At 44.9% G+C, this 15,059-nt stretch overlaps 1 protein-coding gene across 2 annotated transcripts in view; it reads left to right on the forward strand.

Annotated features, from left to right (window-relative positions):
* Nucleotides 1–15,059, forward strand: part of MAP3K21 (mitogen-activated protein kinase kinase kinase 21) — a 45,287-nt gene that overhangs the window by 8,791 nt on the left and 21,437 nt on the right. For both annotated transcript variants that reach the window (XM_054576755.1, XM_054576754.1), the window contains exons 2-3: nucleotides 7,607–7,787; nucleotides 13,889–14,037. In XM_054576755.1, the coding sequence (XP_054432730.1) occupies nucleotides 7,607–7,787; nucleotides 13,889–14,037 (330 nt within the window). The remainder of the gene's footprint in view (nucleotides 1–7,606; nucleotides 7,788–13,888; nucleotides 14,038–15,059) is intronic.

The following is a 15,059-nucleotide window of genomic DNA, read 5'->3' on the forward strand; positions in this document are numbered from 1 at the left end:
GGGAGGCTGCCAATTGAGGAGACAAAGAAACATGGCCCAAATGAAAGAACAGAACAAACCCCCAGAAAAGGAACTGAACAAAACAGAGATAACCAACCTATCAGATGCAGAGTTCAAAACACTGGTGATCAGATGCTCAAAGAACTCATCGAGTATGGCAAAAACAGAAAGGAAAAAATGAAGGTTACACTAAGTGAAATAAAGAAAAACCTACAGGGAACAAACAGTGAAGGAGAGGAAGCCAAGATTCAAATCAACGATTTGGAACATAAGGAAGAACTAAATAGTAAACCAGTACAGAAAGAAGAAACAAGAATTCAAAAAAAAACGAGGATAGTATAAGAAGACTCTGGAGCACCTCCAAACATGTCAACATCTGAATCATAGGGGTGCCAAAAGGGGAAGAGGAAGAGCAAGAAATTGAAAACTTATTTGAAAAAATAATGAAAGAAAACTTCTCTGATTTGGCTAAGGAAATAGTCATACAAGTCCAGGAAGCACAGAGAGTCCTAAACAAGTTGGGCCCAAAGAGGATCACACCAAGACACATCATAATTAAAACGCCAAAGGTAAAAGGTAAAGAGAGATCCTTAAAAGCAGGAAGAGAATAGCAGAGAGTTACCTACAAAGGAGTTCCCATAAGACTGTCAGCTGATTTCTCAAAAGAAGCTTTGCAGACAGGAAGGGACTGGCAAGGAGTATTCAAAGTGATGGAAAGTAAGGACCTATAACCTAGATTACTCTATCCAGCAAAGCTATCATTTAGAATGGAAGGGCAGATAAAGTGCTTCCCAGACCAGGTAAAGCTAAAGGAGTTCGTCATCACCAAGCCCTTATTATATGAAATGTTAAAGGGACTTCTTTAAGAAAAAGATCAAAACTATGAATGTTAAAAAGGCAACAAATTCACAACTATCAATAACTGAATCTATTTAAAAACACAAACAAACAAAAACTAAGCAAACAACCAGAACAGGAACAGAATCATAGATATGGAGATCATTTGGAGGGTTATCAGGTGGGAGAGGGAGGGGGAGTATGGGGGAAAAGGTGCCAGGATGAAAAAGCATAACTGGTAGGTACAAATAGACAGGGGGATGTTAAGAATTGTATAGAAAATGGAGAAGCCAAAGAACTTATACACATGACCCGTGGACAGGAACTAAGGGGGGGATTGCTGGAGGGAAGGGGGGTGCTGGGCTGAGGCGGGCAAAGGGGAAAAAGTGGGACAACTGTAATATATAATCAATCAAATATACTAAATATATATGTACATATATATCTTTAAAAAAAGAAACACTTTGAGTGCTTTAAATATTTCCTAATTTTTTATGTGTGAATTCATTGATACCTAAGTTTTCTGGGGCGCTTTTTCACCGAAGAACATTATCATCAGTCATTCCCTAAAACACTGTGCGGTGTAATCACGTGTCTACTTGGCTCGGCTTGGGGCGAGGGTCTTTGCCGCCAGGCCGCCTCACCCGGCCGGCCAGCCTGCGGGATGAGGAAACAGTCCGGAGCTTTGTTCTCCGCAGGAGCGCTGCCATCTGGGTGTTTTGGCAGGTCTGCCGGTAACTTGGGCTGATAAGTTGAGGGTCAAGGAGGAGGCATGAAGTGCTGAATTGCTGCTGTAACTGTTTCACTACCAGCGCCAAGACTAGGGCATTGCGTAGGACTAGGACGCGTGCCATTTGGGGGAGTATCTTGATTGCACATATGATGTTTCAGTTGTCACTGGCTTAATGGGATTTGTAAGTGTATGTTGTTTAAAATACTAAGGCGATGGAAATACAGCGCTGGAGCACACACACAATGAAATGTAAGGCGTTTTCCGCTTATTGACTGTGGGTATGGAATCTGGCCGTGGGGTGTGCCTTGTATTTGCAGGGTAAGGGCAGGGTAGAGCTCTAGTTCACCTGTATTTTCTTTACAGAATCTCTCTCCTTGTGTGCAATAGGCTCCGTCAGTCATTCCTACTACAGTTATTGATTGATTGGCTCTGTGGTCCAGGAGCACTGGCGTTCAGTAGTAAGCAAAGCAGACACGGAAACTCCCGTTGCGGGATTTGCGTCCCAGTCGGCAATGCGGACGTTACACAATCCATAGGCGGGGACGGTAGGGCACGGCGGGGGATGTGAGGGAGTCAGGTCATGCAGGGGCTCATAGGTTCCTCAAGGCCGCTGACCTCACTGGGACCCTGGCAAGTTTGGAACCGAGAACTGGGCTCTCGCGGAGGTTTTCACGGGCCCGCAGGGGCTGCAGCTCTGAGGACGGACTGGAGGGACCCAGCGTGGAGGCAGGCACTGGGGGGTCACCAGCATGTCAGGGGATTTAACCCCTGAGAGTGGCTGCGATTACCTGAGAGGGGAGTGTTGCTAGAGGAGACCAGGGGCCCAAGGACCGAGTCCGGGAGGTCCCCAGGAGTTAGAGGTCAGGGAGGCAAGGCGGCGCCAGAGAAAGGAGCAGCTCGAGAAGGAAGGAAAACCGAGGGGCTCCGAAGGCCAGAGACCGTGTTTCAGGGACGGACGAGCAGCTGTCTCAGATGCTGCTGATGGATCGGCATTCAAGGAGCAGTTCTGTTGCTAGAATTCTTTACAACAGCCTTCCTTTCCTCATGCTGTGCCAGGAGGGTGGAGGGGAGTTGGTGTTCTGCGACGAGCAGCTGCCTTCCCATGAAAAAGCGTATCATTCGTTTTCTTCATACTGCTCCCCCTGCCGCCTTCATGTGCTCATTCAGCAGATACTTAGTGAGCATATGAAAATGCTCGTTGCTGTGCAGTAAAAGTAAATACGTACATAAATTAGATGAATGAGGTGCATTCTATCCATTTGGTGCTTACGCTTTACTTAGGGAGCGAGACTAAGCAGTAGGATGAGGCAACATTTAAGTGTGACACTGCTTCGAGGCGCAGAGGATGACCAGCCGGGGTTCCCCTGGGAGGCGTTTTCCGTCGAGTCACATAATATCGGAGCAGGAAGAACGTGGGAATCGCTCCCTTCTTTCACGGGAAGAAAGGCTGAGATTTCAAAGGCCAGTGGGCTTGTGCGAGGTCTCGCAGTGAACGGTTGGCTCGGTGGGAACTCCGTACTCCTGCCCTGGTGCTTAAGGGGGACCCGAGGTGTCCCTGGGTGGTTCTTCCGGCGGGTGGACGGGGAGACATCGTGCAGCACGTACAAGGAGGCCCAGGGACAGAGGTGCAAGGGTGTGTTTGTGAAAAGCGGCCTTTAGTGCCCAGAATTGTTAGGGTGCAAATGTGGGTCATTTTGGAGAGTGTGGGAAGAACTGCAAAGATAATTTAGATGTTATTGAAGGACCTGGAAGGCCAGGATGAAGGTCTGGACTTGATTCCCTAAACTGGTGAGTGAGAGGTGAGCGGTGTGTGTAGGGTGAGCGGCGGGGTGGGCAGGGACAGATGGAAGGAAATGTGAAAAAAGTCTGGTGCTGCTTGGTGAGCTTAGAAAATTATCATTTTTTTCCCCGGTAAGTGGTCGATTGTTCAGAGTTGAAATTCATGGAGTCCCCTTATTTACATCCCAGACTGAGAGAAAGGGGTGTTTGTTAATATAAGCTTTCACATTGTTGCTTTTCTCCACTTGTTTTCTTTCTTAGGACTTTCTCTTGGTGATAATATAGTTGTAGTTAAAGATTAATGGAAATGAACCCATTTGACTCCCATGGAATTTGGACATAGCAACCCCATAAATGTTGAGAAAATAGAATGAATACATTGTAATTCTTTTTAAAAAAAATATATGTACCTTATATGCCATAATTCTGAAAATAACCACAGTGAAACTTGAAAGGAGCCGGGAAAATCCAGTGCCTCGTGGTTGAGTCAGTGGACTGCGTGCAAGGCTGTAAAGGCCAATTGCAAAGCGCTGGGCTGACAGGCGTCCCAAATCTTCCCTGAAGTCCCACAACAGGGGCTCCAACACGTGTCTCTAAGGTACTAACAAGAATTCACCATTTCTGTGGCCAAAAAAAGTCAGTCTGTCTGGTTTGCACGTCGTACCTTCTGGTGGGCAGCTGTACCCATCACCCTTCCTAGTGAGTGACACGAAGCGGAAGTTGGCATCCAACCTTGTGTCCTTAGGCTGAAACCTGGCCCACTGCCCCATTCTGTTACCTGTCGAGACACCAGCTATTTTTGGTTTCGGTCACTTTGCCCAAAAGATAAGGAATTTCAGGAATTTCGCTGAACACCTCTGAAATAGTCTCCAGAACAATGGGCCTTTCATGGAACTCCAAACTTGACATTCAGAGTGTTATTTTAACTTGCTTTCTGTTAGTTCAAAGCATGGAAGCCCTTAGCTCCTGGGGAAGCTTTGGACTTGGGCTGGGGGAGGTGTCCTGAAACCCTCCGTGCAGAGGCTGCAGAGATGCGAGGCACCGTGACCTTTATTTAGAAACGCGATTAATTTTAAATGCATAGGTTTTAGTTCTCTCTTTTAGTTCTGTTTTCATTTATTTTAGAGCTGCCTTTCTTTGGCCTTTGCTTCTCAAGGCCTGCCATGCTTTCCCTGGGGTCGGGGACACGGAATTTTTTTAATGCCTATTTTAATCAACACATCCTCCTACCTCCCTCTGTGGATGTTTATAAGAGTAAGGAGCTATGTCTATACAAGTGTCTTGGAAAGCAAAGTTCTATAGAACTGAAAGCCATTTTAATCACTAGTTTGGAGTCTTTTTTGGCGGTAACAATAATCACTGTTTAAAAGGGAAATTAGTAATATTATAATGGGAAAAACATAATACAGCTGGTAAAGTAGCTAATTATCTGTTTTGTTTTGTTTCTTGCTTCTGTGGTTTAAGTAGATGGGGTTAGATATTTATTTTCCTTGATAAACGGGAGGAGTAACAACCAAGAAATAAGTGTATCTTAAGCTGACATGGAAAGAAGAAAATTCAAAAATTAGTCTCGAACAGGATACCCCACCCAGTTTGTGGTCATTTCGCCCCCGGTTGTCACCCACAGCGTTACTGGCAGCTCGGGGGACTGAGGAGGGAGGGATGCAGCGGGGACTAAAACCAGCTCTATGCAGCCATGTGATCTGGGATAACATTTCTGAACTGGAAATCGTAATTCCCACGTCATAGACTGGTGTGAGGGTCCAATGAGAGATTAAATGTGGAAACAACGGTACACAGAAAAGGGTACGTAAATAGTAGGCAATAGTCTTACCCGAACTGGTGCTAATTATCTAATTATCATTAATAAAAACCAGTCCATTGGACATTTGAGGTGCGCAGTTTGGTGTTAGGCGATATTGAGGGATACAGGGAGAAGCTGTAATATATACTTCCTATGATTAAGTAGTTTTTATGCAATTTAGGACCATAAGTTTTAGGTGGAAAGATAATTAATGAAACAATATAATATATGGATAATGAACAATTGGCAAGATGAAATAGTTGCTGTTTTGTAGGACGCTCTGGAAAGGCTTCCCAAGGAAGCTGGACCTTGAATAGTATAGATGGGCAGAAAGAATAAGAGGCTATTCTACAGAAGTGCACCCCCCCCCAACTTCCCACATCCTTCACCGCATAGTATAGCATTAAGTGTACGAGTGAGAAAATGGTAGAATTTTGACCCTGCTACTTACCAGCTGTGTGACCATGAGCATACAACCACCTTAAAACCTGATTTGGCAACTGTGTAGCGGATATAAAACTAGAACAGGGATCCTTGCCCTCTAAATCTCACAGGTAGAAGACTGCTTGCAGAAAGAAACATTGAACACAACAACAGTTACGTAGTATTAGAGACATATGGTAAGTCCTCACTCAAATATTTCTTCTTGTTGAAATAGAGAACCTGTCTGGTTCTCTCCAGCTGCATCAGTTCTTTGACCTTTATGACCATCATTATGAATGTTTGATGGCGTGAGGCGAATACGTGAAGCCCTAGCAAAGCAAGATTTCAAGCCTTGCGAGAGATCTAGTATTTCCTGACATCGAGGACATTGGTTTTGAAGATTTGCTAAAAGCACTTTCAAACCTAGTGATAAAAGTGTGTGTGTGTGTGTGTGTGTGTGTGTGTGTGTGTGTGATCCTTACGAAATGCTCACTGCGTTTCACCGTTCCAAGCACTTTGCATTCACTGCAGCCTTATGAGTTGCACATGATCACAGTCCCCACGACAGCCAGGAAACGGCAGCACAGACGCCACGCCCCCTGCCCCGACTCTACTGCCCTCAGTGGATAATGGCCCAATGACAGGAGATCGGAAGGAGCGCGGGCCCAAAACAAAGAGAGGTTTCCCCTGTGAAAAATCGGTGCAACCTGCCAACCAAGCGGTGCAGACAGCAGTTAGGACCTTGGCCTCTGGGGTCGGGCTGCTGGAGCCCTGCTGCCTCTTCGCTGTATGACCTTGGACAGATGACTCAGCATGGCTGGTTTATCCTTATCAAGTCCAGGTAATTAATAGTGCATACGTATAGGGTCATAGTGGGTGATCTGATTAAAATACTTGTACGTGCACCTGACAAATAGAATGGACTGGGTCAAATGTTAATTTTCCCTGTGACTGACATTTGGCGAAATGGTTCCCTGTATGATCATGCTCCAAAAATCAAACATGATGGATGTCTCGCGCTGTTCTCCAGTTTTGAAGCAGCGAGGCCAGAGGTCATGCAGTGGCCGGGGAGATGGAGGGGGTTCGCGGAGCATTCAGGTGCGGAGTCAGACAGCGGAGCTACGTGCTGCGATGCAGGGTTTCCCGGGTGGAGTGAGGAGATAAGTTAGAAAACACAGCGGGTTAAACAGCCCCCTTTGTGGCAAATGGGAGGCAGGGACACGAGTAAGTAGCTGCCCGCAGAGCCTCATGGAAGCCTGGGGGCGGTTCTGCACGGCTCCAGGCAGCGGAGAGCCAGGCCTGTGAGAGGGGACCCGGGGTGCAGGGAGGGGGAGAGGGGCAAGCGCCTTGTGTCAGCGGCTGTCACCTGCCGGCCTGGGGCTCGCGGGCCCGCGCCCCTCGGGAAGGTTGCGCTTGTGCACTCGGTGTTTATTTCGGGAGGCTGAGGGTCGGGGAGCGAGCAATGGACAATGTTTCCGTAAAGCTTTCACGTTTTCCTCTATTTTGAGCTTCCGTAAAGCAATCCTGCTTCGTGAAATTTCTTCATGAGTTAAAGTATCTATAAGCATTTTGCAAATTTGATGTTTGAAAACAATGTGGGGGAATACGTCATCTATTTGAGAGAGTCTCTAATACATTCAGTGAAAAGACTGCAGTCAGGTGAGGACCTGACTTCTTAGAAGGAGACAGTATGTCAGGGAAATGTGCAGGGACTTGGGATCCTGCGACGCTCTCAGGAAATGGTCCTGGCCCCTAGAAATCATTTTCACACAAAGAGAAACATCCATAAAGCTGCACTGTGTCTGCGGACTTTAAAAAAAACAACTTGCAACTTCAGGCACAAACGTGCCGCTAAAGGTTACGATATAGGCGATGTAAGGTGGTGAAGATAAAATGGTAAAGTTCAAGTTCATCCTCACCTATTCTTCCAACTTAACTTCACTGAAGACCGTGTGGGAAATATTGAGGGGAAAAAATGTGAGTGGAAAATGATAAAATATTTATAGAAATGTATCACTTTTTTTTTTAAGTTTTGCTGCTTGAAAAGATAGAGCACGATGACTTCTGCCATAAAACGCTGAAGATAACGGACTTCGGGCTGGCGAGAGAGTGGCACCGGACCACGAGGATGAGCGCAGCCGGCACCTACGCCTGGATGGCCCCGGAGGTCATCAAGTCCTCCTTGTTTTCTAAGGGCAGCGACATCTGGAGGTGAGCCCCGGGCCTGTCGCTTTGCAGGCGTCTGCAGGAACTGGCTGCTCTCCGCCCTGTGAGGAAATCCCAAATAGCCCTGAGCCTGAAGGGTCATGTAGGCCTTTTGGAAGAGGGTTTTAGAGTTTTGATCGTAGAATCACAGAGGAACAGGTAACTTGAGGTTTTTATCACCACGACTTCCATTTGATAGGAGAACCTTCTTGTTATATCTGAGGTTTCGTTAAAACTGGTTATAATTGGAGTTCGTAGTAATGCCAAGATGTCCCTTCAAGCAACATTTCGATTCCTCATGATTCCCAGACAAAAGAGTAGCATGGAAGGAGTTTGAGAAGGATTGCATCTTCTAAAGATTAAAGCTCCCAGTTTGAGAATGGAGGCTGGACCCCAATGGGGCCCCCGGTTGGCTGGGTTTTCCGTTCCACTGTGTGTCATTGGGGATGATGGTGCCCAGTAACAGAGAGACAGAGGGAAACCACTCTGTTGAATAGGTACATCCACCACGGATGGATGCCTTCATCTAATGCTTATGAAATCCTATGTAAAAGCTTTTGGATTTTGAAAAGATTCTAAAAATTAATTGTGGTGTATTAAAATCCCAGTCCTCTCTTCTGTTTTTTAACAGCTTTATTGAGATATGATTCACATGTCATACAATGGACCCACTTAAATTGCATAACCTGATGGTTTGTAGTATTTAATACGACACAAACAAATTTTAGGACTTTTTTATAATCCAAAATGGGAACTACACCTTTCAGCCATCATCCCCAATACCACATCCCTCCCAGACCTCCACTGATGTTCCTCTTGTCTCTTTAGGTTTGCTTATTCTGGATGTTTCATTTAAATGAAATCAAAGAATATGTGGTCCTTTGGGACTGGCATTTGTCAATTAGTATAATGTCCTCAAGGTTCATCCACATTACAGTATGTGACAAAATTCCCTTCCTTTTTTAAAAATATTTTTTAAAGACTTTATTTATCTATTTTTAGAGAGGGGGAAGTGAGGGAGAAAGAGGGAGAGAAACATCAATGTGTGATTGCCTCTTGCACGCCCCCTACTGGGGACCTGGCCCCTCAACCCAGGCGTGTGCCCTGACTGGGAATTGAACCAGTGACCCCTTGGTTCGCAGGCTGGCACTCAATCCACTGAGCCACACCAGCCAGGGCTCCCTTCCTTGGATAGACCACATTTTGTCTGTCTGTTCATCAGTTGATGGGCATTTGGATCATTTCCATTTTGGGGCTATTCTGGGTAATGCTGCTACGAACATCTGTGAACAAGTTTTTGTGAGGACGTATGTTTTCAGTCCTCTTGGGCGTGTACCTAGGCGTTTAATTGCGGGGCCGTGTGGTAAATATTTGGTTAATCATTTGAGGAGCTGCCAGCAGCCGCCCTGTCCTACTCCACCAGTACAGGGGTTCCGATTTCACCACATCCTCGCCAACACTTGTTGTTATCTGACATTTTGATTGTAGCCATCCTAGTAGTCACGAAGTGGTATCTCATCGCGGTTAAAATTCCAAGGTATTTGTACATCAGAGAAAACTAGGGCTGAGAGAGGAAATGTCATTTGCTCAGAGTTCACATCTGAGAAGTGGCAGAGGAACTGCTATTGAGTCCAGCTCTTTGACTTCCAAAGTCATGACCAACAAAAACTGGTCCCCCTTCAATTGTTGGATGCGACAGAAGTGACTCAAATTCACATATCAAGTCAGTGGCAGAAACCCTGCTAGTGTAAGTTCCAAAAAAGTCCTTTAAATTTAAACCTCATCCTCTACATTTAAAATATAATTTAATTGTTCTTTTGAGAAATTTGTCAACTGTGTCAGGGATTCCAGAATCTCCAAGGGCCACTTTGAAAAACTGAAATGCCTGGGCCTTAATGATGAGGCTCCGTAGAGGAGGCTGAGCACACATGTCTTTATGAAACATTGAATGTTTTCTCCTTGATTTAATTACAGTAATTTTCTGACCCTGCGATGCCAAAATATGTAAATGAAATAGATGATTCTGCTACAAAATCATACTTCAAGACTCTAAAAACTAATAAAATACATCAAAATCAATTTTACATTTAAAATATTACTTAAGACTACAACCATGTCATTTCATGTGCTTCCTTTATACACCAGGTAATTATAAGCTATGCAAATGCTGTCTCGTTTATATAAATGCTTTATGGCAACCCTAATTGTAAACATAGGGGAGAATCAAGAGGTAAGAAAAAAAAAATTCTAAAACCAGCCAAAATATAGGTTTGAGTCTATACAGTTCTTGGACAGGCTGTCTCTCAAAATTTGTTTATTTCTAATTCTCAGTCTTATAAGCTGAATTACTGGATTTTAAGTACAATCAGCTAATTAGAAGAGGGGTGAGGGGAGGCTAAGCTGGGAATAGTGAAAACTGGCAGCTGGAAGCAAAAGAGACAGGAAGGGAAAAAGCATCAAAGGCTCTGAAAAGGGCTGGAACCTACTGACTTTTGGAGCCAGGGGATTCGTTAGTAGAGCAAGGCGCCCTGGGACGTCGGATGGAGGCGCAGGAAGCGCCTCGGCCTGCCTGAAACTTTTCTTTCGGCTCTCCTTTCCCGATGTTCCCATAGAAATGACTCCATGCAGGACATGCTGGGCTGTGCTGTGGGCCAGCACGCTCGCTAGTGTATTTACTAACGCACCTGCTGATCATCACCCATCTCCCTCCTGCCAGATGTTATGCTCCACGGTAACAGAGACAGATGTTCTCCCTGGATTTGGACAGCGTCTCCTGTACCCCAGTTTCACAGAGTCAGCACCCAAGGTACTCAGAGGTTAAGAAGGTTCCTCAGGTTGCAAAACCAGCAGGGATGTCCGATCCCAGGCCTGAGATCCAGCCTCTGGCTGCCTCAGCCCTTGACCTTCAGGCTCCTGAGTGCTCGGGACAGGGCTTCCTGTACACTGTATCCTCCCTGGGTTTGGAGAACAGAAAATATGCCCTGCACTTTAGAAATACAGTTCCTTTTTTCACTTTGGTTTTACCTGGGTAAGCCCTCTTCTCTCTGGAAAAAAATGACATGTCCTGAATTAGTCATTCTCTGAAACTTCCCAGAAACAAAGCTATGTTGTTGATATCGTTTGTTTCTGTGTTCTTATCCGCTAATCGAATAGCAAGGACACTTCTTTGAATTTAGACACTTTTCAGTTACCCTAAGAGTTCTTTGGTCCCTTGCTCTGAGGTGAATTTTGATTGACCTGTGAGTTAAATTTACTTATTCTTGAAATTAAGAATTTAATTTTCAAGAAACTAAACAGATATCCTTTGAAAAATATTGGTTGCAACTTCATTGTTGATTGTTATAGCATTATATAATGTACCACTACATTATATATTCCTTTTGGAAAAAAAATAAATGAACCAACACAACAGAAACAAACTCAGATACAGAGAACAAACCAATAGTCCCCAAGTGGGAGGGGGGTTGGGGGGGCCGTAAAAAGGATGAAGGGATTAAGAAGTACAAATTAAGTAATTAAGTAGTCACAGGGGATGTAAAGTACAGCTGAGGGAATATGGTCAAAAGGCCTAACTGCGTAGGGTGTCTCTGGCTCCTGGACTGATCCGGGTGATCACTCCGTAGGTTATACGAATGTCCGATCACCACGTTCTCCACCCAAAGCTAATATAATATGGTCTGTTAAGTGCAGTTGAAAAATACGTTGAGTACCTAAATTGCAAAGAATAAAAAAAAAATTAAAAATAAACAGGAAGAAGAGTGCTCTGAGAGCGTCAGGCGGATATCACTGTGTTGTATAGATGAGTTAACTCAAGGTCAGCTTGAAGGGCCCTGTGAGTGGAGACGCAGCCGGTAGGTAGGGATGCGCCCAAAGCTCCACCTCCTGTCTGCTGCTTCCAGATCCATTTGTCATTCAGCGAGGCTGCTTCTCCTGTTCAGAGCAGGGGCCTGGCCTCGGGTCTCGGGCCTTGGGCCTCACACCTCTGCTGGGGCGAGCAGAACCCCGCCTGGAGGGTCCCCAAGGCCCTGGGACTGGGCGCGCTCTGTTGTTTCTACATTATTTTCCAAATGTTCTCCATCTACGGTCTAAAGCAGTGATTTTCAAGCTCTTTCACCTCACGGCACACATAAACTACCAAAATTCTGCAGCATACCTAAAAATATACTGTACTTTTTGCCGATTTGACCAAAAAAAAAAATAGGTGTAAGTTTGATTCATCCCACCAGATGGCTATTGTTGTGTTGGCTGTTGTCATTTTTTATTTGACAATTCAAGGGAAAAGAGGTCAGTGCCCCTGACTAAATCATGCGGTGTTGCACGTTTTAAACATTGTTGTGACGCATAGGGCGAATGTTGCTGGTCTAGAGTCCAGCCCGCACACACAAGGAGTCTTTAATAAAACGCCATTGTATACTGGATGGTCTGAGCCTCCGTCCGTCTGTCCATCCGGAGGCTCTCTGGCTCTCTGCTGCGCGGGTCTTCCTCACAGGGAGCCTTTTCTACATTGTCTTTGTGACCTGGTGAGCCCCTCGTCTCCTAACATCAGAAAGGATTAGAAAAGTAAACAGGACTGTAGGACTGTACTAGTTATCTTAATAGAAATAAAAAAGAAAGTAAATAGGACTTTCTCATATGCTTATGGGCTTCAATTTGAAGTCAAGGGAGTCCTCTGGAGTGACTGATTTTTGTGTGTGTGTGTACTAACAAAAGGTAATTGGAGTGTACTTCACGCTTTGAAGAAGATAAAGGGAAACTAAGGTACTGACCAGTCTTGTAGGAGAGGTTAAATATATATAATGTGCAAACTTATTTCCAGGCTCCTCTGTGTTGTCCTAGCAGCGGTGTCCAACCTGCGGCCCATGGGCCGCGTGCGGCTCAGGATGACCATGAATGCGGCCCAACACAAAATCGTAAACATTATTTACTTAAAACATTATGAGATTCGTTTGCGATTATGTGTCACAATATATTTAATGTGTGGCCCAAGGCAACTCTTATTCTTCCAGTGTGGCCCAGAGATGCCAAATGGCTGGATACCCCTGCTGGAGTCTGTGGCGTGACTGTGGAGTGAAATTCAGTTCTTCAGCTGCATTTAAAAAATTGGTTTAGCCCTGGCTGGGGTGGCTCCATGGATTGAGCACCAGCCTCTGAACCGAAAGGTCCCTGGTTCGATTCCCAGTCAGAGCACATGCCTGGGTTGCAGGTCAGGTCCTGTGCTGAGGGCGTGCAAGACGCAACGAATCGATGTATCTCTCACACATCAATGTTTCTGTCTGTCCCTCCCCCTCTCTCTAAAAATAAAATAAAATAAATAAAAATAAACAATTGGTTTAGAAGTTCTTCCACTGTGTCCTCTCTCCTTATTTGTAATTGCATTTGCCCATGACGACCTGGCGCAGCCATGAACCTGGGTCACACCTGGCGATGCTTGCAGAGCATGGCAGCAGCTACAGCCACTCTTGGCTTTTCCCTCCTGTCTCACTTCGCCATCCTCCCTACAAAGTTCGCACATGACGAGCCTCCAGCAGGTACAGGGAGGCTCACCTGATTTCTTGGGTCAGTTGTTATTAAGCTGCCTGGTGGACACATTCTTAACATAGCTCCTAAAATAGGAAGTGAGAGGCAGAAAGATAAACAATTTCAACAAACTATTTAAAAATCCCTAAGTCAACACAATTCGATCTGAGTCCTGTGGTGCATAGCATGAGGTATATGTGGGACGCATCTCATGTCCTGCCAGTCCTCACGAGGTTTTATCGAGGTGTGGGAAACGTGAGCTAGAAGGAGAAACATCAGAACAAGCACGTTACTCTCGAAATGCGGCCTCGCTGTGGATCCTGATTAATTCAGTATCATTGCACCTGAGCTTTCCTGTTCGTTTGGCGGTTTTAATTCCTCTAATGAAAGCGCAACTTGCTGATGTCCGGGAATGAATATATTTGAGACCTTAACCTCTCACCTTCAGGTGAGGGCCGCTTTGTTGGAAGAGAAGGTTCTTTCTTACTGGCAGCTGGAGGAAGATACTGATACAGTTGTCCCACCAGCTGTGCCAGAGGGGAAAGACAGGTTACCCATGGAACTCACTTTTTGACAACACTGCCTTCCAGCTATGGCGTTCTGCTGTGGGAGCTGCTCACGGGAGAAGTCCCCTATCGAGGCATCGATGGCCTCGCCGTGGCCTACGGGGTGGCGGTCAACAAGCTCACCTTGCCCATCCCATCCACCTGCCCGGAGCCCTTCGCCAAGCTGATGAAAGGTATTCGTGCGCCCCGCCTTTGCGTGTGGGTGGGGGCGAGGGGAATCGCTCATTAGAATATCTGTATTTTTTTAACCAAGGAAGAAATTTCTGTGGTTCTAATTTTCAAGCTCTTTCAAGTGCTTACACTGTTTCAGAGTTAGAAACCTTGTCTTTGATCTAAGGTCTCAGGGAAAATTTTGTCGAAGTAAGTAATTTAGAAACAGACCAGTTTTATCAGTGACTCGCTTATGTACAAAATTCAACTGAATGGTAATAATGTTTTCACCAAGTAGGATTCAAAGGTGATATTGAGCTGGCTCCAGATTTGCTATTTTAAGGCTTACCTAAGGATCAAAAATGTTTTACAATCTTACCTGGCATGGTTTGCTCTGACCTTATGTATTTGATCTTTATCTCTTAAAAGTTAACCAACTCTTTCTGTAAGCAACAAATTACCTTAATTGTCGGACTCTTGCTTTGGACCTCTTTGTGATGATAGTACTTTAGAGACTCTGGTGTCGTTGGTTTGAGTTATAGACCTCCGTATCCGTACATCATCCGGCCAGGGCAGCTCAGCCCTGACACACAGAGTTCATGGCAAGGCATGGAAGACACACGTCCCCATATTAATGTCATAGACTACAGAGGACAAGAGCCTTACCTTAAAAAAAAAATCACATTTATTTTATAACAAAATGTCTAATGCTTTAAGAAAATGTTTTTGACCTTGCTACAATAAAATTTTCAGAAACAAAGAACAAAAATATTTAAAAAATTATCTTATGTTTACAGGATAGCATCAACTTACTTCTGTAACCCAACAGGCAGATTTTGTGCTAGAAACAGGTAGGGGGAATTGAAGTTGAACAAAAAATTCAGGAAACGGGTATTCATAAATTTCTGGTTAACTGAGACTTAATATTGTTAAGGACCAGGGGGTCTCAAACATCAGAAGTATACTTTTCTATCTCAGCAAAGATTTATTTTTCCCTTTACAATTCAGAATCTCACTATTCAGTTATGAAATATATAAACAGTAT

Source organism: Pteronotus mesoamericanus, unplaced genomic scaffold (assembly GCF_021234165.1).
Source record: "Pteronotus mesoamericanus isolate MK-2021 breed Mesoamerican mustached bat unplaced genomic scaffold, CSHL_Meso_final contig_347, whole genome shotgun sequence".
In the NCBI taxonomy this organism is placed as follows: Eukaryota; Metazoa; Chordata; class Mammalia; order Chiroptera; family Mormoopidae; genus Pteronotus; species Pteronotus mesoamericanus.